The sequence below is a fragment of the Anser brachyrhynchus genome (assembly GCF_964034855.1).
Source record: "Anser brachyrhynchus genome assembly, chromosome: 8".
Classification (NCBI taxonomy): domain Eukaryota; kingdom Metazoa; phylum Chordata; class Aves; order Anseriformes; family Anatidae; genus Anser; species Anser brachyrhynchus.
The window spans coordinates 2,406,374-2,431,073 of NC_137702.1; the positions used below are offsets into that span (position 1 = coordinate 2,406,374).

The 24,700-nt window shown below is 46.8% G+C and overlaps 1 protein-coding gene and 1 long non-coding RNA gene across 3 annotated transcripts in view; both read right to left on the reverse strand.

Annotated features, from left to right (window-relative positions):
- The window catches only part of LOC308199342, a 30,396-nt gene extending 19,330 nt beyond the window's left edge, over nucleotides 1-11,066 (reverse strand). The window contains exon 1 of the long non-coding RNA XR_013954584.1: nucleotides 115-11,066. This is a non-coding gene — a long non-coding RNA (uncharacterized lncRNA). The remainder of the gene's footprint in view (nucleotides 1-114) is intronic.
- CACHD1 (cache domain containing 1) overlaps nucleotides 1-11,709 on the reverse strand; it is a 102,760-nt gene extending 91,051 nt beyond the window's left edge. The window contains exon 1 of one of the 2 annotated variants that reach the window (XM_080603368.1): nucleotides 11,079-11,709. In XM_080603368.1, the coding sequence (XP_080459494.1) occupies nucleotides 11,079-11,315 (237 nt within the window). In that variant the 5' untranslated portion in view covers nucleotides 11,316-11,709. The remainder of the gene's footprint in view (nucleotides 1-11,078) is intronic. The other variant, XM_080603369.1, reaches the window with a different exon arrangement.
- Between the last annotated feature and the right edge of the window lie 12,991 nt (nucleotides 11,710-24,700).

Consider the following 24,700-nt stretch of genomic DNA (forward strand, 5'->3'; position numbering starts at 1 on the left):
TGGATCCTGCTTGTCTGTGGTGGCTCCAGGATCAACCGGTGAGCTGCCCTTCGTTCCTTGAACGTTCCTTGCTCCTGCTCTCACCAAAACCAAAGCAGTAAACAGCCATCTTACCTGCCTTCTCCATTACATCCCTTCCTACACGTTTTTCTCCCTTTCCTTCGCCCACTGGGATCTCCCAAGAGTTTGAATAACTCAGGTAGATAAAAAATTCCTGCCAGACCTGGGAAAAAACGAGTTATTTTTTTCAACCCAAAGGGGAGAACAGAAAGAATCCGCCTTTTTTCCTTTCTGCATCAAAGCAAGGCCACAAGTTGACAGTCTTCACCAGCGTGGGTATGGCTTTACTCCAGCCTCACATAATGGCCTCTGCAGGATCTGCAGCTAGCCACACGACCAGCCCACAGACTTACTGTAGTAAGATTTTAATATTTTAAATATCTTTTTGGACACACAGGCAATCAGACTTAGGGCCTTAGAACACGAGCACCACTTCTTGGGAACCCAAGTTGTCACCTGCGCTTCCAGAAGGGCCAAGGTTCGGGTCCAAAGGCCCTGAATACACAAGAACTTTTTCTTTTCTGTTTGTATCAAACCCGTAGCAAAGCGTAGATGAATAAAAAACAGCTAAGAGCCTGAAGAAGCCTCAGCTATCCAAGCGCACATCAAAGCCTAGCAGCCCTTTCTAACTTGGCTGAGAGGTGGCAACAGCTTTCATTACATCTTCAAAGCACCCCAAAACAATGTCCGTTTCTCTGCTAACCTTTATAATGACTATCTTACCCTATCCTAGCTGCTTATTTTTTCCTTTCACGGGTTTTCAAGCCGTTCCAAAGCATTCAGATGACAACACGTGAAGCAGAGCACGAGGCAGCAGGCCCCGCTCCTCACACACCCCCTCCCGGAGCACGTCCATGTTCCCTCCTTGCGGGCCCGACTCGAAGCCTTCCCTTCCCACCTCTGCTCCTTCAGGAGAAATCCTCCACTTCAAACACCGAGATCTGTGGTTATGGATGTTGGCTTTCATTTATTTTTGGAGGCTGTTATTCTATTCTTGGTCACTGCAACCTCAGACTTTCAAATGCTGCTTTTTCATGGGTCCTGAATGTATTTTTTTGAGGTATTTCTAGACCCACAGCAAACAACTTACTGAATAAATGCATAAATACGAAGGGGGATGCAAAATTATAATTAGATCATCATGATGAAGCACTATTTTAAAATTCATTAGGTCCAATTCCTTACCAGACAGAAACAAATGACTAGCCATTTCTATCAAGGTAGATATCTGCTATTAGGGTTATATTGAGGTTTTTTCTTTCATTTTGGCCTGGCATCCACAAGTTTTAATGGAAATACAGTACTGTAAGTAGGTCTGTATCTAAATTGTTAAAAACTGACTGGAACTTTGTGATAAAACGCCACACTCCCAGCCGAGAGCTGAGCACAGCGCAGGCACCTCGGCCAAACACAGCCGGGTCTTCCACCCGCTGCCTTCAGCAACCATTAAATACCTCCCAGAAAGCCAGAGGAGTCACTGCACTCTGTTCCCTTCACCAAACTCAACACCCGAAACTACTGTGAAAATCAAAGGGGAAGGACGTTGCTGTAAAAGCGCCAGATATTACAATTTGAAGTGATAGCTCCGTTTCAGTCAAAACTAAGCAACAAACAAGAAAAACGGCCTTCACCTTGCCCCAAATCACACACCCAAGCAGTAACGCATGAGGGAAGGTAGGCTTCTAAATGCCATTAGTCGCTTGCCAACCTGACATCGGCGAAGCTAATCTAGAGCTAAGAAAGCTTGAAGATTGCTGTTTTCATCCTCCTCTGCGATGTATTTACTAACTTTTTTCCAAATGTGATTTTTTTTTTAAATCACAGTCTCCTACAAGCAAAATACAAGAGACTGTATCCAGGAATAACACTTTCTAATTTTAATCTAACAGACCAAAGACTTTGAAATTTGCGGTTTAAAACCAGGTGCCTGCCCACAGCTGGGGGACGTGCCAAGTCTGCCATCCCCAGCGCTCACTCCCGTCCTCCTGCCGGCACCAGACAGAGCAGTTCGCCCCGTACATCGTTTCCTGTAGCCGAACTCCACCAAGGCAGACCGAGGGAATAAATCCCACATCACACCAGGCAAGCCCCGGGGAGCCACCAGGGCGAGAAATGAAAGGCAACTAAAAAAACCCACGTTACATCAAATTCCCTGGGCAAAAATATGTCCAAGGAAGTCTGAACGCCTAGCCCACGGTTGCAGCATATTTAAATTAAATGTCCTTTCATTGTTAAAATTGTTAAAGGTGTTATTCCTAAATTAAATATCCTTTTGTTTTATCCCTCACATGCCTGTCATGCAACACACAAGTTCTGCCCGTAAAGCGTTGGTTTGGCCAACGGCCTGCCTGTGCCGGCTGCTGGCAGCTCAGCCTCCAGAGCTTGCACCGGGTGAGCCTCCACCACGTACAATTACCTCAACTACAGTTTCTGATCCACTGGAGGGGACTTTTCTCCCGTGTATTACACTTGTCGCAACGTGGACAGAACCTGCTTTTTTGCCCAAATGGTATTTAGGTCTCCAAAACCAAAGTCATCCACCCCATAAGACTTTCCAAGCCATTTCAGTACCGAATGCTGCTCGCACGCAGTAGGAAAGCCTGCTGTGAGACCTTATGCTCCTGGCCCACGTAATTCTGGTTCCTTTATTTTCCAACAAATAAAAGGCAACGCAGAGCTCAGAAGCCTCTAAGTGCAAAAGAATATCTTTAAGAGGCACGTTGCTAACACAGCTTTTCAGCACAGCAATGCATAATTGTACCTGTCTTTTCCTCAGCAGCTTCTGTGATAATCACGGCACCTGAAGAGCCACCACAAGGGACAGATGGGATAAAGTCTGAGAAGCAGGGGAAGGACAGAGCAGGGATGGCACAGCAGGGCCTGGGCAAGAACTGGGCAGCTCCTGTGCGTGCAGAGCAGCCGCCCCCATACACACAAGTCCCCCAAAGCCGCAGGAAGGTCTGCGGCGTCACGGTGGAGACCACAGTCCCCGGCGCGCCAGGAGCGTGCTCTCAGCACCTGAAAAGCCAACAGGTTGTATCAGTGAATCAGCACGAGCTGCTCCCCCTCTTACTCCAGATGTAAACCCCTCCTGCTCCCGGGGCAGCCCTCCGCGGGCTGCTGAGCTGCCTCCGGCCGTGGCTCCCAGCCTCGGCTCGCTCCAGGCAAGCAGGCTCCCACCACAATTATTTTGGGCAATCTGTACCTTCTCCCCTCCACCCCAACACCACAAACACCTCCCCCTGCTGCGTCCGATATTGCTCCTGAGGTGAAAGTACTGCCCAGGAGGAAATATTTCTCATAGTTCCTTGGCAGAAAGGGAGCGAACCAGGAGCTGAACTGGAGACAGGGAGGTCACGAAGGCACCACACCGAAGGGTCGTGGTGCCATCACCCCGCTCTTGTGCCGCTCGGCTCACCTGCGGATGCAAGCAGGGATTTCGACTTAAAAACAATTTTCAAAATAATAATTATTTAGCTCGCACTATACGTGCTGCTAAGGCTATAGCAATCAGAACTGGAAAAGTTACAGAGGCTGAACCAGGTGGCACGTGGTTTCCACAGCTCCGCTTTTAATCCAAATAAACGCTCATTAACAACAAAATAGGAAATAGATTAACTGCTTCTTCACACACACCCCCAAGCAACAACACACAACCAAATTCCAGCCTTGATAGGTGTGTAAAAAAACCACCAATCATCAGAATAAGGAGCGTAACGTTGCCTCTTCCATTCATCCTCCCTGTGGCCGCGAAGCAAGCTTTGTAGGAAACCCACTGAGCTGCCAAGGGAGGCCTCTGGAAACGCAGCTTCCAGGGGATTTTCTTGGTCTGGAATCCACAAAAGCAGCACAGGAATCCTCCTGCAGCCCTACCAGGGCACATGCACAAGAAACTCTGCTTAAGAAGTTCCAGCTTCTAGAAGCTTTTACAGGAACTTCCAGATGTGTCTATTTTCAAGGCTTTTTCCCTGGCCTCATTCCCACCTGTGACAATCGTGAGCGTAGCCAAAAATTCCTCTCGCATCGCAGGAGTACGTGCAAAAGAGGGCCAAAAACGGACAAAGAGCACTCGCTAGACAGCCCCACAGAACTGCTGCAAGTGAAATTGCAGCTTTTCTCAGAAGTGTGTTACGGCTTTTCTTCTCTGCTAGGAGAACGGTTGCAGCCTCGAAGCACAGAGCGAAAACTGGGCAAAGCTGTGTTTAAAGGGAAACGACGCCAGTGAAAAGTTGGTTTTATCAGCTGCTCCTGGCTGAGAAGCCGGTAAAAGGAGAGGTAATAGTTTGTTTTTACTAACGATTGGAATTGTGCAAATAGACTTTGGCAAAATCACTCGGGAGACTCTAGAGAGACCTCACCCACAGCTGATATAAGTGACTCCGGGAAACCTTTCCATGGTCCCGGAAACCACTACTATTGACTTGTGTCACCGTCGTTATTTCACAAGTCGGCTCAGATTCTCTGCAAAATTAGCACAGCACCTCACAGAGACCCGTACCGGAGAAGGACACGCGCAGTGCAGGATCCCAGCAATGACTTAGCACGTACTCTATCCCATGCTGCAAAAGGCACGACTGAACGACAGACGCTGGATAAATATCAGTATTAAATTCCGTTTTCCATGGGAAAGAAAGCACGAGGATATCCTTTCAGACTTCACTACCGCTGCGCATTATGCAACAACAAGAAGCTCCAGGAAAGCCACGACTGCAGAGCACTCTGCTTTGCCCGATGCTCAGTACTTCACAGTTTTCTGCTTTATTCTGTGTTAAGCCCACGATACAAGGAGAGGTAGCACAGCTGTTAGTTAGAACTGCCAGAATTTCTGACATACAAAACCAAAACTGACACACAAATTGCGCTACTCAGATTTTTAACTTATATTACCCGTGTTCAGGAAAAAAAAAGAAAAAGAAAGAACCCAAAGTGACTGGTTTCTATTCAACCACATGGAAATAAATCATTCCTGGGACGTTATCGAGCCCTTACAGAAGTCCCCAGCAGAGCTTCCCATGCACCCTGACGCACGCCAGGTTGCCGTGAGCAGTCAGCATCGCACACAAGCAGCCCGGCATCACAGCCGCGAGTTCAGGCCACAGAGTGGCCCTGGCAAGGGAAACGGGGAAATGGGGGACACTTCCTTACAGCCGGGCACTCCTCCACAGCAGCGTGCACAACTGGTAAGGTTCCAAGCTTTTTTTCCCCCCCTTCAATTTCTTCATCAATAACTGATAAACAGAAAAGAGTAACTGTTAAATAAGAGACTCTGCTAATACTTAATACATCCTTTTATCCATGAACATAAAAAACAACTGATAAACAAAATAAAATCCTTCAATGCTTTATATCTTCTCCTGTTCTCAAGCGTATCTTGCCTTTCCATCTGAAATGAAGTGGAAAGCATTTGATTTTACTTGACAATAAGCATTAAGGTTCTTCTCACGAGCTCCTGGTCAAGCTACCAGAGCCACCGCAGCTTCTGCTGCGTTAGGACCATTAGGCACCTCCGCTGCTGAAGGAACCTACGAAAAAAAGCTGGCTGTATTTACTTTCCTGCCTTCTTAACCTACGCGTTATCAGCCCTGCCACAGCCGAGAGATTCCCCCTTGCTTTACGGCTCCCTTGGACGTCTTCCTGTTAGCGACTCCTCCGTCCCCCCACGCCTGGCAGGGTCCTCGGCGCGGCGGTGCAGGGGGACAGCTCGCTATCTGCCGACCCACCTTGCTGCGCCGCATCCGGCAACTTTTATCTGCGCAGGACAGCTGCGTTCTCCCTGTTTGAAGCGAAATGTCAGTCTTCGCTACTGCACCCAGGCTTACAGCGCTAACGATGCCTCGCCGCTTTGAAGAAACAACTCAAAGCCTAATTAAAAATTCAGATTCGGTCTCCTACGCGCCGCCGTCCTCCCCGCGCTTCCACCAGGACCTCTCTGGATCTATTGAAATGTTTCATGCTGGAAATAAATAAAAAAAAGAATCCAAGTGGAACAGGATGAAAAACTGCTGCAGTCTCGGGCTTTCACAGAGCCTTGAAAAAGGCTGGCGGAGCTGGATTCAAACCAAGACATAATCATGTAAACCAGATGAGATTTTACTCCACTGATTTCTACCCTGTAATTATTACTAAAGCGAGCACTACTGCCAAATTGCAAGAAGGATCTACTCAAACATTTATCAGCCTTCCTTATTTTTTTTCCCCTTTTGTATTTCAATTTCACAAGCTGGAATCAACCTGAAAATAAAAGGAAAAAAAAACAGAAGCTGTTTTCCATGCTGTCATTTGGTCGAGGGCTCTAAATTGTCCGCAGATGCCCAGGTTTCGGATCCGGTGCTTGAGGACTCGCAGTGTTTTACACCACTTGCTGCACAAGAACTTCCCAGTCACCCACAGATTTATTTACAAATGCTTATAGAAATTAGAGGGGCAGTGTATGAAACCCCTATTTCAGGGGTGGAGAACCAAGGTTCTGGTATTTCGACTGGTCTGCAGTGCAGCTTGAAATGGGATTTCTCTCTGCCAAGCTGTAAATCCACTGTCACTAACCGGAAGAGCATCCCACTAGAAAAAAAAATATATTTGTACTCTGCCAGTGTTCTTTTTCAAAGAGATTAAATAAGCAGACGGTTCTTGTGACTGTGACTCTTTGCCATCACCCAGAAATCTTCAAAGAATGTGGATTTTTCAGAAGGAAGGTGTCACCTCATCCTCCCCGCAGGAACCCCGGGACACCTCCGCGTTGCTGCACCGTTCTGGTCCGCGTTCAGTCTGTGTGTCTTGAAGAACATGCAGCTGGGCGAGGTATTAGCAAAATAAACAGAACACATTTGCCAGTCAGGCTGCAGAAGCACGCACTACGCTGTTCATTATTTTTACATGTCCCTACGTCATCTGAGCAAGTATTAATATAAAAACAAAAACAGAGCAACAAAACCCACCACAGCATGGAAAAAAATGGGCAGCAAGCGGCTATCTTCACAGTCAAAACCCATTTATTTCTTCCAACCAACAGGCGATGAGAAAGGGCCCTGCTTCCTTCACGGAGTGAGCGTAAAGGATTCAGATGGCAGAGCTGTCTTCAGAAATATTCAAGGCCCTCTGGGCCTGTAACTTTTGTTACTATCTGGCTAGAAACATTGCGGCGTGTATCTTGAAAGTTATAAACGCACTTAACAGTGCTTTTCATCTTCAAAGCGTTGCTTAATCCTTTCAACTCTCACCGAAAGCATTATATCCCCATTTTGTAGGCGGAGATGCTCCCTTGCCCAACGCTACCAAGAAAGCGCGGTTCAATAGTTCTCACCTTGTGCGCCCCGTGCCGCTCGGAGGGTTAAATCCTGCCAAAACCAAAACAAAACGCTCGCAAAAGTTCCCACTTACTCTTTTCCTGCCTCCACCTCCCGGCCGAAGAATTTCGGTTGGCTCAAGCAGCGACCTACTCGGTAATTTCAACTGAGTCACAGAGCCCCGGCTAAGCCTGGCCAGGTAACGGAGCCGAGGGAAACACCGCTGGCAGACGAGGTCACGACACAGCCCCCATTTCTGTTGTAGTTTTAGCATAAGGAGGTGCTCAGTTTGTAGTTACCGCTGAAGTCTGCCACCAAACTGAAATCTGTTCCCGATAACTACAGGGCCACCATCCCCACGCGCTCTCACTAACCAAAAAGAGGATAACGGTTATACGTAATTTCAGGTACCGTACCTGCGTCCTGCTGCTGGTGCACGACCCCGTTTCTTTGCGTGGTTCTCTCTCAACACCCCGACAGGATCCTGCCCGCGGGGCGAAGCCAGCAGAGCCCGAGCCCCTCACAGCGGCGCCTTTCCCCGCTCCAGCCCCACCAAAGCTGGGGGGCACGCACCAGTAAGGCATCTTGCCACAAAGACATCTTCCTTTGGATTTCATTTCCCAGGCACTGGAGTACTTCAGTACGGGCAGTTACAAACAATAACGCTGTATCTTAAAACGGCAAACGTCTTCTGCACTGCTACGTCGCGTCCATCCACCCGCATGCCAAGGAGGCTTCTCCTCCTGCCTTTGTCACCGCACAGCAAGGAAAGAAAGGCTGCGGGGTGGCTGCTTCTGGTTAGACTGGGAGCAGCGCTGATGAATTTTGGGGGAAACTTCACCAGATCACCCCGGGCAGAAAGACGGGCACACATTTGCACATACACCAACCCACGCTACGATGCACAAAAGGAAACACACACGGCGTTCAAACACGGCACCGTCACTGAGTGCGGCTCTTGCAGAACAGCCCTGCAGAGCAGGAACAGCAATAAATAGGTGCCGGAGAGAAGTCAGGCTATTGATGGACGGCACGGACCACATCTCTTTCCCAGGAGCAGCACCGAGACCTGTAACGCCCAGCAGAGGCAGCAGCCCGCACACCTCCAGCCCAGCGGCACACGAGGGCTCCCACCCGGCGAACACCGTGCGACACCTCGCTGCCACACCACTGCCCCGCGGTTCTGCACCCTCAGCTGCTCCACGCAGCCCCAGCGAGGAACAAATTCACACGTGCAACCGGAGCACTCGCAGGTACGAGAAAAAGCATTGCTTAGAAGCACCAGTCAGACACTCAGCAGGCGTCTATAAATAGCTGAGCTGCGAGTGCCAAAAACAATTGTCAGGGCGATGCTGGCATCAGAAATCTCTCATCCTCCTTCTTCCCGTGGCTTCAGCCGGTATCACAACGCCGATGTACACGCATCTTGTTCCTCCCAACGGGGCAAAGTAATGCGATTAGGTTAAAAACACCAAGCTCGTCTTACTGCTGCACTAATTACGTGAAGTTCTGGTAAAGGAGAATGCAGGACAGGAAGGAGACACTGCGCAGACGAGACGGATCTTGTTTATAGCGCTGACTGCTGCTCCAGCAGAAATCCAGTGTATTCTCCAACTCCCAGCTTCCATACTCGTTACACCCTGCACTTCTTCACAGGCATGTAAGGCTCAGAAATTTGGGGGTTCTCCTCTTACCTCTTCCACTTGCTCCTCTAACGTCTCCTCTGTAGGCTCCCCCTCGTCCTCCCTTCCCTCGCTTATGGAGGCTCCTTTTACAGTTTTCTCTTTTCCCAGACTCTTCCCTGAGCTCAGACACACCCCAACCACCCTCTCACCTTCCCTCTCTTTAAGTAAGCATTTCCACCTGCTCTGCCACCCACTGGACGTTTCCTCCCCGACTCAGACCTACCCTTCCTCCACAGCCCTCTCCCCCACGCAGGTCCCGTTCCAGCGGCTGGTGACACTCCTCCTGCCTATCACCGGGACGCGCGGAGCGGGAGCTGCAACCGAGAAGGACCAAAGCGTGACGGCAGGGTGCAAGAGCAGCGTTCGGTCCTGCCGCTTCCCCCTCTGCGACGTATAGGATTGAATAAAACCACAGCTGCCAAGTGTTTGGATATTAACCTTCCTTCTCACTACCACAGCCACCTGTCTCCTACCTCCCCAAAACATCTCCCCCAGTTTCATCCTGCAATTATGGATGTCTCCCACCTCTGCCCCTTCACTCCCTTTGCCCTACGCAGCCACAAGCACCAACCACCCATTGTCCCCATGGCTCCCCACCGACTTTGGACCTGCCTCCAAAACCAGGGCAACACCCATCGGTTTAGATCCAATTAAAGCACAAAAGCCCTCTCCCTTCTTCCGAAATCCCCCCAGCATCCCTTATGCCTGGGCAGAGCACCCGCTTGTGCTCCGATGGTTTCCACGCTCACCACCAGCCCCACACAAGCGGAGGACAGGGGAACTCCACGCCAGCTCCACCCGGCCCCGTCTGGGCAGGCTTAGGCAAATTCTACCCTCAAATCAACTACGAACCACGGGCTGCAGTGACACATGTCATAACATTTTTTGTTCTACTGCGGGAGGTCAGCAAAGAAGCTTCTAAAATCGGGGGAGGCTCGTTTCCACCGGTTTTTAATCTTAAACAGCTGTAATAATGTTACAGGAGGGAGCACAGGACAGGCTGCACGTTAGCTTGATGGGAGTTCAGGCAGCCAAAATATTAAGCTTACAAAAATAGAGCTCGGTATGAAAAGGGTTTTCAGAGTTTAACTACCAGTTTCACCGCATTACATTACTTTGGGGCCTTAAATAGCCAAGTAATAGTAAATAAGGCTTTCTAACGTTATTTGCATCCCTGTGCACCGGCACCCAGCTGGTTCCCTGGCCAGGACAAGCGACTCTCAGGGAGATGGGGCTCTCCCTCATCCCTGCAAGGCGTGGTGTGCACGGTACCCACGTATATTGCTGTGCAAGTTGCTTTTTTTAAAGCCAACACACATTGAAGATGATCCTATTAAGGTGTTTTTAATAGTTGATTTTCTTTAAAACACGCCAGGCCAGATTTAGCAATACAATTACACTGACTTACTTCCCACCACCCGGCACCCCAGCATTAAAGGATTACGCTCCTATCTTTTGAGGAGAAATACGTCCGTGGGGATGCACAGGGTGTGAAAAAAGCGACTCTCCTGAGCTGGGTACAGCAATAACCTCCCCCGTTAAGCGAAGCCGTCTCAACCCGCGTCTTCCCAGCCTCGAGGACAAGAGCGGCGTTCCCTCAGCGTCTCCCTGGACAAAACGCGGCCCGGGGAGGCCGCCCCACACAAAGATGCTTCGGAGGTGACAGGACGGGGCCAGTTCGGAGCAGATAAAAGGCCATTTGGGTAGAGACCCCCGCTGACCGCATCAAAGCTTCTCCCTTTCAGCGCGGGAGGCTTTTCAAACTGAATTCGCTCCCCCCATGGCAGGGGCTGCCCGGGGGCCGCCTGGGGGCCGCGGGGAGCGACCCGAGGGGCTCGGCCCCTTCTTTTTGGGGCCGCGGAAACGCAGCGGGGACGGCGGCGAAGCAGCCCCCGGCGGCCCGGGGCCGCACAAAGGGAGGGAAAGTTCGCAAAGAAGGGAAAGGAGCAGGCGAAGAGGGAAGAGAAAGGGAGAAAAGGGGCAGCGCGGGGATCGGCGGGGAGGCGCGTGGGAGGGCGGCGGGGCAGAAGCGGGGCCGGCCGGGCCGTACCTGCATGGTGACGACCCCCAGCTCCTCGGCGGCCAGTTTCCTCATCTGCGCCGCCACAACTTGCGCTTCCTCCAGGATGGCGAACTCCGCCTCGGCGGCGCCCAGCCCGCACAGCAGCGCCAGGCACACGAGGCCCAGCGGCCCCCGGCCCCGCGGGCTGCGGCGGCGGCGGCCCCGGGCGGCTGAGGCGGCTGCGGTGGAGGCGGCCTCCTCCCGCCGCCCTCCGCCCCGCGCCATGCTGCCGCGGCGGGAGGGCAACTTCCCCCCGGGCCGGGGGGCTCGCTAGAGCCGCGGGGCGGCCGCCATGAGGGGGAAAGGGACGGCGAAGGGGACGGCGGCGCCGCTGCCCGGCCGGCCGCGGGGAACCCTGCGCGCCGCGGCCCCGCCGCTGAGGGAGAGCGGCGGCGGAGAGCCGCAAACCGCGGAGCAGGGGAGGAGCGGCAGCGGCGGGGCCGGCAGCGGAGTGGCGGCGGGGAGAAGGAGGCGGCCGGGGGCAGCGCGGGGCCGGGCCGGGCCGGGCCCCTTCTCCCCTCCCCGCTCCTCCCCTCGGCCGCCGCCTCCCGCCCGCCCGCGCCGCCTGAGGAGGCCGCGGGGAGCGCGCTGAGGGGCCGCGACCTGGGAAGGCGGCGCCCTTTGTTATTCGCCTTTTATTTGGTTGTTTTAAAGCAGCCCTCCTCCCCGTGTCAGCGCCGGGCACCCCAGCCCAGGAGGCCGGACGCCAGGCGCTGCGGCACCCTCCAGGCTTAGCTCCGTTAACACCCCTGACGGAAAACCTCGAGGGTCTGCGCTGTTTTTAAACGCATCTGACCTGCAGCGGCCAAGTGGCCCCGGTACACGCTCAGATAACTTTTCCTAAGAGCCCGTTGTGTCCTGCAGCAGAAATTCCACAAGTTAACGATTCATCACCACCCACCACCAGACCCGGTGCTCTCATGCTCTTACTCGTGCCGTGCCTCGTGTAAGCCGTGTGACTGCCCCTTAGCGCATGCTGCCGGCTCCTGGTGTATGAAGTACGATCAATACAGCCTCAATATTATTTCCCATAATCACAGAATCTCAGAACGGTTTGCGTTGGGAGGGACCTTAAAGCCCATCCAGCGCCCCCAGCCCAGCCCAGAGGCCAGTGGCCTCGTCGAGCAACTCCTTGGGATGGGGCGTCCACAGCTTCTCCGGGCACAAAAGATCCTATTTTCTAGAAATCGAGTTTCTACCATCTTTAACAGTTGTTTTGTTGGCTTCTCTCAGGCAGCTTTAACACAGCAATTCCCAGGCCCTCTTTGTGTAGGGCTGGAGCTGGGTCAGACCCAAAACTCTGCTCCCATGGGTGCCTCCCTGCACCAGGTTCCCCTGCCACCAGGCTTCTACGGGATTCAGCAACCCCCTTTCGTTTGGATTTAATAAATGGAATATAATTCTCACTATACAAATGCTGTATCAGTTTATCCTTGGCTTTTGTCCTTCTAGGTGATTTATGGGCCTAAAATATTTTTTTTCACTTATCCTGAGCAGGAATTATGGTTTAGGACTAAACCAAAATGACGCCTCTCAAAGCTGCTGTAATCGCTATCTTTTATTTCCATTGCTAAAGTAGCATTAGCTACCTGAAAGACAAGGAATTTTCTTTCCATCATGCTGAAGCTCTTGGACTTCTGTTGGAATATTTTCCCTGGGCCCAAGAGATAGAGAGAGTGAGCCAAATTCGCTCTTAGCACCAGTCATTTTCATATTACATTTTATGTTTTTTTTATTAGATTCACTAGTGGGGGACGCAAAGGTTTTAAATTATAGTGAAAAGCCAAGTGGTTTTCGAATATCTTGGCTTCGCTACCCGCTTTTATTTTTTATTTCATTTCTGGCCCTAGCTGCTTGTTTGAAAAGAAAAATCCATCTCTGTAAACTTTGTTATATAAAAAATTATCCCATCAAGGCTACAGCTGGAGCTAAGTCAGTAGCTAGCTGCATTAGCAGCACCACGGACTCTCCAGCTATCCAGGGCACCAAATTCATGCTCCTGATCCTGAAATCTAACATTCATGCTACAAATAGTCTTTTTTTTTTTTTTCAACAAACTAACCTCAGGAAATGAATGAGGCAATTGTCCTTCTGCTTCCAGAGCCCCAGGATCCTACTTACGGCAAGGTAACCAACTGAACAGGTTTTGCATTTTCATACACAACCTAACCTAATTCACCCTGCAGCCCTCGAGGCAAATCTGGGCTGCTCCCAAGTTCCCGTCTGCTCCGTGGCAGCGTCGCTGCCTCCCAGCCTGGCCGCCCAGCTCACAGCACAGCCGTGTGCATCCCGTACCCATCACGGTCCCACTTCTAGATTAGCTTTCACACATCTGAAGTTTTAAAGAAAAATAGGAAACAACTCCCTCCAAAATACCGAGGGAAAGAGCCAGGGGGGGCGGGATAAGAATATGATATCTAAAAAAACCTTTGCTATTCAAATTGCGTGATCGTTGGAATCACAGGACATCAGCCAAAACAGCCAACGCAGACAACCTGATGCTCCAGCAGTCTCTCAAGCCAGGCTGGTCTCTATGCATTTATGTGGTTACACAGCTGTGGATTAAATCCGCCTCCTTTTGCCTTAGAATAAGCCTTGGAGAAGAGGGACATGGCCTTGTTGGTGCAGCAGAGTCATGGCATGGCCAGAAGAGGAGTCCCAGAGAGCAGGAGACTGGATGGGGAAGAAACAGATGCAATCAGGTCTATGCTGTGCTACCAGCATTCAGGCATAAATAATTTAGCCATTCAGATTTGCAAAAATGAGGCCATGCTAGAAAAAAAAAAATGTCCTTTTTCTAAACAGCAAGGAAAAAATGAACACAGAGTTTAAGTGCTGGGGTATGGGAAGAAGAGGAACATATGTCAGGTATAAATCCCGGAGCCATGGTGGGAGTAAGCATTCTCCTGAGAGCAGCGTGAGCAGATAGGTTAGCGTATGCCAGGAGGGGTAACAAAACAAGTGCTGGTACATGTGATAACACCAATGAAAAGCCCTATTTCTGTAGCATATTATTAAAAATGTACTGAGCCAAGGTTTGTTAACTGAATATATCTCTCTGTAGTGATCATGACTTTGTTGATGTATCTTCTGAAGTTCCTTTACTGATAAATATTTAATTTATATTTTCAAAACTGTAATCAAGCTATATATACAAGTACGGATCTGTAAGAGTACAGTGTTCTCCTCTGTAGAAAAAAGCAATGTCCTTAGCTTGCTGCACTTGCTTCACTTTGTAGCAAGTCCCTGCACTCTCCTAGCAAGTCAGGAGCATCATATGTTGGAAAGGCATGGTCTAATCTCTGGAAAATCTCCTTGAAAGTGGCACTTCTTGGTGATACTGATCTTCACACCTGCAAGCAATACAACACACACTCCAAAAATTGAAAGGCAGGCAGAATGTTCGTCTGGCAGCCCCATGCTTCCTGCCTGATCCTCTCTCCCGGTCCATAGCCCTTTTTGGATGGTTCAGCCTGCAAGCTGCATCCCGCAAAAGCAGCGGGATGTTGGTCACTCACCAAGGAGCTGGGAAAGTATTTGTGCCTCTCCTTTCTGACCTTGAAGCAAAGACTAAATTGAATCTTTTTGTATAAATCTGGCTTAAAATAGAGAAAATTTAAGTTTTTTATGAGGTTACTGTTTTTTGATTTTCTGCTATCTACCTTTTCTATCTCCCAATTTATGTGCTTTTACTCACTTGTCTGATTCCTTTTCTACTTGTCTTCTAACCTGGGTAAGTTGTATACAGCTAAGTCAGAAGAGCTTACTTTGCTCATTTTGATTTTCATGTTTAGTTTCACTCCCCTCCCAGTATGTTTTTAAATATTTTCTGCTCTGGAAGTTGTATCTCTGTGTTACGTTTTGATACAGTTCTTACTCTCTCCATAAGTTTGATCTTTGCTCCCTGGTGAGAGTTACTTCTGAACATACCGACATGGTAGGATCAAGCCAAGAGTGGCATCTCTTACTCTTTGATTTAGCAGGGAAGATTGCGAGTAGTAATTGATTATTGCATCTTAAACCTGCTTCTCGAAACCTAGTTTCTGTTTATGCAGATTGCAAACTGTGTTATACGTCAGAAAGAACTGTCCCTGGAACATCCTTCACTAATTTCTGACTGGGAGAACATTTGTATACCTGTCCTTGTATCTACACTCCTTATACTCGCCTATTTTCAGATGTATCATGTGGCAGGGCCAATAAGGCTGTAAACTCCAAGATTTATCTCATGGCCAGTGCAGCCTCTGCCCACCTAATCTGTCATTCCCCTATGGATTACAACCAGTAAAGAAAATGGAAAAAATGCCTTGCACTCCTCCCGCCCCAGCCTGGGTCTGTAAGTGTGCCTGTGAGAGCGTTCTTTCCATAACACCATCATCACCAGATAATATTTTTAATGAAAACCATCACGTTATGTAGTTTCTAAGTGTGTGGTGTGGGATTTCAAAGTGAGCATTGTGCCCAGCTGTACAGCTCGGGACGGAAAAAGCCTGATGCTAGCAGCATAGCTAGATCACAGCATGACTGGTGTGGTCTCCTTTCAGGTCAACTAGCCTTTTACTAAATTTTAACTAAAAGGTGATGTAAGGAAGAAAATCCCTGCTGTGGGAGGAGAATGGCAGAAAGACAGGGTGGGATGGAAGCTAGAAGCTGATGGAAGGGGCCTGAGGTGCTGGGTACCTGTTCCTGCTGGCCCAACCTCTGGCTGAGAGTCTCTCCTAACTCTGTCAGCCCAATATCCTCGGCATTTGTCTCCTGTACCCCAAGCCTGGAGCCAGCCCTGACCTGATCAGTAATCTTAAATCACTGAGGAAGAGGTCAGTTAATGTTCTACATCAGCTGTACATCTCTATATATGTACATAAGTATATGTGCTTCACTTTATGTTTCAAAAATACAGCTGGTGAAGCGTCTTCAGTAATAGGGGTATAAAACATCCCATCACAGAATAGTTGTGATATACATACTTATATAGAGATATATACTATATATGTGTGTGTATAGTACAGGTACTGCATATATATAATACCTGGGATAACCTCTTTCAGTGACGTGGCACCCAGTTCATGAGGCGGCTCCGCTAAGGAATGATGCGGTTGACCAGATGGTAACCCTGGCAAATTGTGAATGAGAGTCAGACGGCATTTGAAACGTGTTCAAAGAATTCTTGGAATATCAGTGGTTCTGTCCTGAATCAAGACCGTGTGAATTATTATCATTTCTCATGCTTATGGATAAAAGGATGTGCCCATGCTGTGAAATAAAGGATGCTGATTTTCTAATTCACATTTCTTGATATCTTCATTCTTCCGTGGTTGTTCTCATTCTGTATCATTTTTTATCTACACACATCTAATGGAAAGATCAAACACGCTTAGGAAGACACTGTTTATGAGATTATTGCTGAAATCAGAATATTGTGTCACTTGCACTTTTTTATACTTTTACAATAATCTGAAAAATATTTCTAAAAATGGCAGCAGATGCCTTCTCTGTTTTTATAAACTTGTTCCCGATTTCAGTATCAACTTGCGCCAGCAGTACCCTGGCTTGGAGCGAGTGCACATTTGCCTCGGCAGCACATGCTAGGTTAGACCCACGGGAACCATGCATGAACCTTCGCAAGGCTAAAACAGCTATTGGAATAACCAGTCCTGGGTATCCAAGAGTACAGGGTCGGACCTCTCATTACATTCAGCATCAGACTTCTTACTGATCGTGAGAAAAATATAAGCCTCTTCCTTAGTTAGGAGAATCGCTGGCTTTCTTTATGCTGTGAGATTCCTGCCAGTTCCAGGCAAAGCCTTAATTCTGCACCAATTTCCACAGCACCCAGGGAGGGGACCGATGATTCTGGTTTTCCATTAAAACCCAAATTTTAATTTCCATTAAAATGAAATGAAATAAAATGGAGTTTAAAGAAATATAAAATTCCAAGTGAGTTATTGCTGTTTGGAAGGTGGTTGGTGCAGGGCTGCGTGAGCCACCAGCGCAGCCAGTGCCATCGGCCCTGCAGGGTGAGGACGGTCACGCAGCATGCAGGGTGCTGGGGACAAGGACGTGTCCAGCTGCTCTGCGACCTCTGTGGTCACTGCTTGGGTTTCCTACAGTCCACACATCGAGGGCAGTCGCTTCCACCCTTGGAGCTGCCAGACTCCAGCAAAGACTCACTGATTATACACAAGACATAGCTTTTCAGAGACTTGTAATTTGGCTAAATCAGGCTAGGTTTTCAAAGGTGTATCAGATGGCATGCTGTTGGCCAGTGTGGCAAAACTTAAACAACCTCAGCTTTTTTCTTTTCAAGGAAACAACTTTGTTTATAGTTTTCTATAACTTCAGTCTTGGAAATGGCTGAACCCTTCAGCATGAATATCTTGGAGTCTACAGCAAAAAAAATAGCTAGGAGCTTTCCAGCGCAAATAGAAAAAAAGCTCTGAAAACCTGGATCTTATCCCTGAGAAATGGCAGGCAGCCTTGGGAACAGGCACTGCTACTGGCAATATTTGTAATAATTCTGATAGGCTAATCTCTTTATCTTCCCTCTGCATCTCCTCTTTTATCTTCGTGTTGATGTCATGGAACTTGTGGCACCAAAACATTTCTTCTTTTCTTTTTCCTTTGGCTTCACTCTCAAAATTAAAATCACCTCATTTTTGTTATTTGAAATAAAGTAAAAAATACCGGGGCGCCTTCCATGCGCTCCCAGCCTCCCGTCTTGTGACAATGTGCAGATTCCCTCTCTCTTGCCTGGGGGCCGTGTCTTGCCACGGGATCGAGCACGAGCACAGCAGTGCCCACCACGCAGTTATTCCCTGACTGGCAATGAACCCAGCACGTACTGGGGGGGTGGTGTAAAAGGTGATTTTTTTTTTAGGGCAGAAGAGTATGACCTCCCACAGGACCAAAAGAGTGTCACTTTGTCACAGGGAGATGAGTTGGACGGAAGCATTTGTGGTGGCGACAGGGAGAACGTGAGAGCCGTCCATCTCTCTCCTGTCCCTTGGGAAACAGAATACACCTCAGCTGTCCCTGTAGTGGGGATTCCTTGAGATCCCCGAGCCGAGTCCCCCCCGAAGTGCTGAGCTGGCACTTTACACACGGTTCTGCACTGCTATTAATATCGCCGGCACCTAGGGCCCAGCCGCATGCGAGGCAGGCTTGTAGGCCAAAGTCATAACTTCTGCTGGGCCTGCTGACAGGGCTTGATGGGGCACTTTGTAAACACGGGCTGACAAGATCTTTGCTCCCAGGAACACGCTCGCTAATTAGGCAAAGGACCGAGCGTGCTCCTGGGAGCAGAGCGGAGTTTAAATCTCTCAGCACCAGCACCTGAACAAAACCTGAGAATGGTTGCAAGCAGGGATTGCCATGGCTTGAATTTCTGAAATAGCTTGAAATTTCTGAAATAGAAATCAATAGCTTGATTTCTGAAAGGTTCCACCAGCCTTTCTGGACCAGGGATGCAGGCAGTCACGGATCAGGTACCTGAGGGGCATTTTTGTCATTTGGGATCGTGCATTCAGCAGGACACAGGTATTTCTCCATCTCTCAGCCATATCCTGGGAAGTCCTTTCTGAAGTTACGGCAGGATGGAGCTCCACTCACAGCACCGAGTGACAGCCCTCTCCGTGCAGCACCATCACCCCTCCAGCCAACACATCCACTACCGGGTATGTCCCTCAGCAGCAAGGACTCCAAGCCTGGCCGCTGGGCTCTGCTCCTCCCCTCTGGATTTTACATCCAACAACTATGGATAAAAATACAATCCCGAGAATGAAGGCCAAAATCCAGGGCTCTTTTCTGCCTCATGAACACCCTCGTCTGTGGCCTGGAGTCATCCCCTCCCCGTGCTCCTGCTCTGCCCCAAAACATCTGGCCCTCCTTAGCGCTTAGCAGCAGGGCTGCGAGGGCATCCTCACCCACACTGCCTGTGCTCCAGGAACACCTTGAGCTGGTTACAGGCTCTGAAATTAGGCAGTCAGTAAGTGGAATTTTCTTTTATTGCATTTTTAGGAATACCTAATGTGCACCTAAGTAAATGCCTAAATTACACCATCTGTAAGTAGTTACATTTTCACTGCAACCAGTGGTTTGGAATCTGGCCACTCTTAGGGCCTACAGAAGTAACAGAAACGCGTATTCTGGTTTGAATATCAGCATCTCACAAGATCTGAATGAAAAGGTAGAATTTGCATTCTTCTGGGGAAAGTTATCAGAAAGAATCAGTGTCAGACTGTGCACAAATACCAAAATTAAGAAACTCAGTGTAATTGTCTTCTTTGTCATTATTTTTCAGAGTGAAAAATTTCTTTTGTCAGATTTTTAACTACTATTTTATGATCTCTTTTCTTTAAGTCCCTCCAAAAAGTACCCCCTATAATCTCACCTCACTACCATGATATATATGACTTTTTTTTTTTCTTAGTAGAATTTATTCTTGTAAAATCTTAGACCTTAGTCATCACTGCAAATAGCCAGTATCCCATGGGCAGGATTGTAAACTCTAGAGTCAGGATATAATCAGGATCATATTTTAACTTAGTTATTAATTTTGCTACCAGTAACAAGGAGAGAAATATAGATTTGACAATACAGACTGCAGTGCACCTGAATTGGCAGTTTGTAATGTTACAAGACAAAGAAAAAAATATTTTTCTTTAAAAGATTTTCCATTTTAATGGAAAATAGCAAATAATGACACACTTACTTTGAACTCTGCGTTTTTTGATCAATCAGCTGGAGAAGTCTGCCTGCACTGAAGAAAATAAAGAACCCATCAGAGAGAATGGTTTTTAATTCTGCATTCAGAATATAACCATGTATTCTAAACTACTTAGCCTACGTGTTCATTAAACAGCTTGTTTACAGCCTAGTTAAATAACAGTCAAAACATGCACCTCTGGTATGAGTCCAGAGGATCCAGTCACTTATCTGCTGTTAAAGGATTTTTGCGGAAAAAGCCAATAAATGTCACTGTCAATGTTGACGACAGATTGCACGTACAGAAACTCTCTTCTAAAATTCAAAATGTGATTAGATTAGATGCTGCTTTTGGTACTGTAGCTAATGAAGAAACAGGGGGACGAGTGATTTCTGAATACCTGATTAGCATCGAGCTACTCTGTGCCTCCACAGGTTTTTTTGGCTTGCTCTTTGTCCATTGCTATTTCTTCTTTGTTACAGCAAGTACCAACACAAAGCTCCAATCCTGCCACTATTTTATTGTATTTAAAGTACACCGATACTCATCTGAAATTCTCCTCTAACCTGAAGTTAGACACATACATCAGCCATTATACGTTTAAAGCCTGAGTTATTATCTTAAAGATAGTCTTTTAAAATGAAATACATAGGAATACAATGAAATTGTGTATATTCTGTGAAAACTAAAACCTCAGACTACATTGCCTCATAAAAAAATCATAAAAAACTGTACTTACTTTCTTCCTATGATACACAAGATTTGCTGAAGAAATCTTTTTGAAGACTGAAACAGGTATGCCATTTTTTAAATGGAAAGCCAAGAGGGCAAGATGCAAAATCAGCTCGTTCATATTGCTTCCTTGTCATCAGTGATGTAAAATTCTAGTTTCATGGAAACAAGGAGTTAAATAAAAATAAAATTTTAATGTTTATTTTATGTAGCTAAAATAAATTTCAAACTGGGAGAAAGAATATTTCTGCCTTTGAAGTTCAGCAATATTCTGTTAAGCAACCAGGATCTGTATAGCTAATATTTCATTTCTTTCCTAAATCCATTCTCTGCTCATTCTTTTAATTTAATTATTGACATAATAATCAGAATGCAATTTGATAAATATTTCCAGATATTTCCGCACTGCACAACGCATACAGTCTAGACTTAATTAAAAAACAAAGAGTGAAAAATCCCAGCTGGTTTTCTTTTTCTTCTTCCATCAACAGGATTAGAATACTTATCAGTTGGGCTCTGCCTGCTGATTCTTATCGCAGACTTCAGCTCCCCCACCTAATGAACAGCTGAAATGTGGTAAAGCAATAGACCTTTATTTTCCAGTTATTCATGCCCTTAATATGAAGGCTGAATCTAGCTCACCTGAAATGCCTCTTGTTGGGCGACTGAATGAAACGTCAGAGAGCGTTATTTGCAGTCCTCCTTACGAGTGAAGATGAAAGTAGGGTCAGAGGGCAGATGAGAATGATAACATTTTAAAAGGTTCATTTAGTAGATTGGCCAGTAGCAACAAATGTAATAAATAATGTAATCATAGCTTGACTTTGCTCATAATTTCTCCCTATGTTGGCAGGTTTGGAAAGTACACAGTCAAGACAGCACGGTCAGTCTGGAGGTGTTTGAAGGCCCTGGAGGATATCCTATTCAGAGGGAAAAGGGGAGATCATCATTAAAGAAAGACAAAAATCTGGCAAAGGCACATATTTTTTTAAAAAGAGAAAAACAAACATTTGTAATGAATCCTTTGTTAGCATGTCACTGAACTCATCTAAAGATTTTTCATGGTTTCACTGCAGCAGGACATTCAAAAAATGTGATATAAGGATAGATAGCTACGTAGTAATGAGATTGCAGCTCTGCAGGAAATACTGCAGTGGTTCTTGTCTATTCCAGGCGCTGTTAGCCTTCCTGGGAGGGAATCCATATAGGTATACAGGCTCAGAGTGGCCTGCAATCAGCAGAACATCAATCATCTTTAATGCAAGTGGCAAGACTTGGTCTTGGAGCGCTGCAGCCATGGATGCCTTATGGGAACCACAGCATCTAGAACGGCTGGGGGTTTGTCTCAATCCCCACTTGAAACACCAGTGTATTTCATGATGGGAGCGTCTGATGAGTGCTACATAAGGCGATGTTCTCCATACATCCATGGAGGTGATCTTCACCCTTACCAAAAGGCAATGTCTAATGTCCAATTGCTTTAGTACGAGTTGTTATAGAACGGGCATTTTCAGTATGCCTAACTCTACCTAATAGCAAATTAATAGGAAAATAATATTACTGCATTGTGGAACCTGGTGGAGAATTTCCACAAAGCCTCTTGAAAATGTATTGCTAATGATTCATCAAAGACAGAGGAATATAAATCATTTATAAAATGCTCCTGATACCCTTGTCAGTTAATTATTCACTTAACAACACTCCGTAGCCCCTGTATATATTCTGCAGAACATGTTTGTACCCAACAGTCCTATTGGAAATGACTGTATACTTAAAATGAAAGAAAAGTAGACAAATCCATTCGTCATACTGGATATATATAGCCTGCTGGACTCAAGTGGTTGCAAGGAGCCTGCATTCTTTTGATCATCTTATCACCAATGGCCCTTTAAAGTATGATAGACGTGCAGCCATACCTCCTGCTGTTATAAACAAGGCAGAGACAAATGTCTTGCAAATAAAATGGCCTTTTTTAACAACAGCAATGAAAAGATCTCCCAGCAGACCCTTTAGCTGCTTTCCAGTGTGAATGACAAATTAAGATGGGGCCATGGTTACAACAGCCTCAGATACATCAGAGCAAATCTACAGATAACAGTCCATCTTTTAGCTGGCGTCTGTTTAGCTCTGACTCCACAGAGACATTAATTCTTTCACTTCTGTTATGTATTATTTAACAATTACGCAAATCTAAATTGCACTTCTATTATAGGAAGAGTATGTGTTAAAATAGAACACGGAGTGGAAGCTGCTCAGATAGCAACATAAAAATATTTCCCTTGCCTACAAACAGACTCAAATTATTCCAGGTTAAAAAGCCACTTCTATGGTAGAACATTTCATCTTGTGCAAAGTAAATATATTTTAAACAATTATACAAAAAAAGGTCAGTTTAAATACATCTTCACCCAGTGTAACTAGCTCTGTACTAAGTATTTGCCACAGTGATATCAAATTTATTTTAAATTATGCAAGTTATGCTGGAACAAGCTCATAAATATTCATACATATCCAGGTTCTTCCTCCTTGCTCATCATTAATCTCAAAAAAAATAAAAATAAAATAAAATAAAAAACAAACCTGTGGGCCAGTTAACTACTCAAATGCATCTTTTCACTCACTTTGACATTATAGTAAATTACCCCAGAATTACGATTTCCTTGAATTAGTTTTGATTTATTAGTCTAATTAGTTTCAACTTAGCTGTAGAACTGTTTCTCTCTTTTTTCTTGCAACTATTTTAATAATTTGCTCACTTTTCATTTCTCTTTTGGATTGTCCATGTAAAATAAATTTAAAATATAACAGAAAAGAGATGCATTGAAAGCAAAATGCAGCATCATCTGTTAAATTGGCTGTGGTCGCATGGCATTGCCTGGCATTCAGAGGTGCTGAGAAAAGGCAACAAGACAGCGCCATCAGTACTTCAGATACTCTTCATCAGTAGGAGTTTCATTTATTTCTGTATGCAGGCTATCCTTAGCTTTACCTCAAAGAACTAACATATACAGAGATTACATTGGAAATATTGAAAAAATACATAGAAATACTCAGATATATGTATTTTTTTCCCTAGCCGTTGAAGATGAGAAACAAGAAATTGGAACTAATAAAATTAATTCCTGGTCTAAAGTAGATGGTGTTGAAGTGTACCTGTGTACTTATATAGAACACTTAAACAATGTCTTGACTTGCTGAGCAGAAGCAATTTAGAAATTCAAAAATTTTGGCACGTGCCGAAGTAGGCAACTGCAGGAGTCAACCTGAAAGATAGGCTGGGTGTACATGCAAACCGATGAGTCACTTTGGAGAGATGCTTAAGAGAAGTATGCAACAAGACGGGTGCTAAAGAGAATGTGGTGGTCTCAATCCTGCCCTCATGGAAGGCTGCAGGCCTTCGGGGTGGGACTCTGTCCCTTTGTGCCCAGGAGATTTGGTGTGCAACCAGGTGGGCAGAGAAGGGGATGTAGCATCCCATCTGCTCCTGCTTTTCATGTTCAAGTAAGAGTTTGTAGAAGGAACAGACACAACAGGGTGGGTGGAAACCTGCCAACATGGGTCAAGGAGGATATTGTGTCTGAAGAAAGCAAGAATGTGATACAATATATAGTTTGGCAAGAAGTGCAGAAATTGCTTGGATTGAAATAAAAGATAAAAAGACCAAAGAAGGAAGATAGGAAACTATTACAGCCCATCTGGAGCAAATAAAGAAGCAGCCTTGAATATTGGTGCAGATGAAGAGCCCATGGAAAAGGCTCACATTGGCCACAGCAAACTTCTCCTGTGTGAGATGCGACGGTGAAACTGGTGTAACCCATCCCCACCTTCTCCTTATCCCTGGCCACTTGTCCCACCACTGCACTTATTTTGCGGTGCAAAAGCTCATGCGGGCAGATGAGGAGCCAGCCAAGGCCGTGCAGGCAGGTTAAACTCGGACCACCGGGGGGAAAAACACGATTTCCACCCTGATCAGCTCCCCCAGATGGCTCAGGCAAGATGGAAGGGAACAAGTTGGCTTGGAACTTGAAACAAACTCATCCAGACCTATCAAGTTGGGGATGCTTTTACTTCCCTGGATGGGAACAATCCAGACCCATCCTGCCATCCAAATGGGCAGGACTGAGAGAGGTGCTTGGCTCACCCACGGCACATCTGCTGGCTGTGGCTGCAGTGG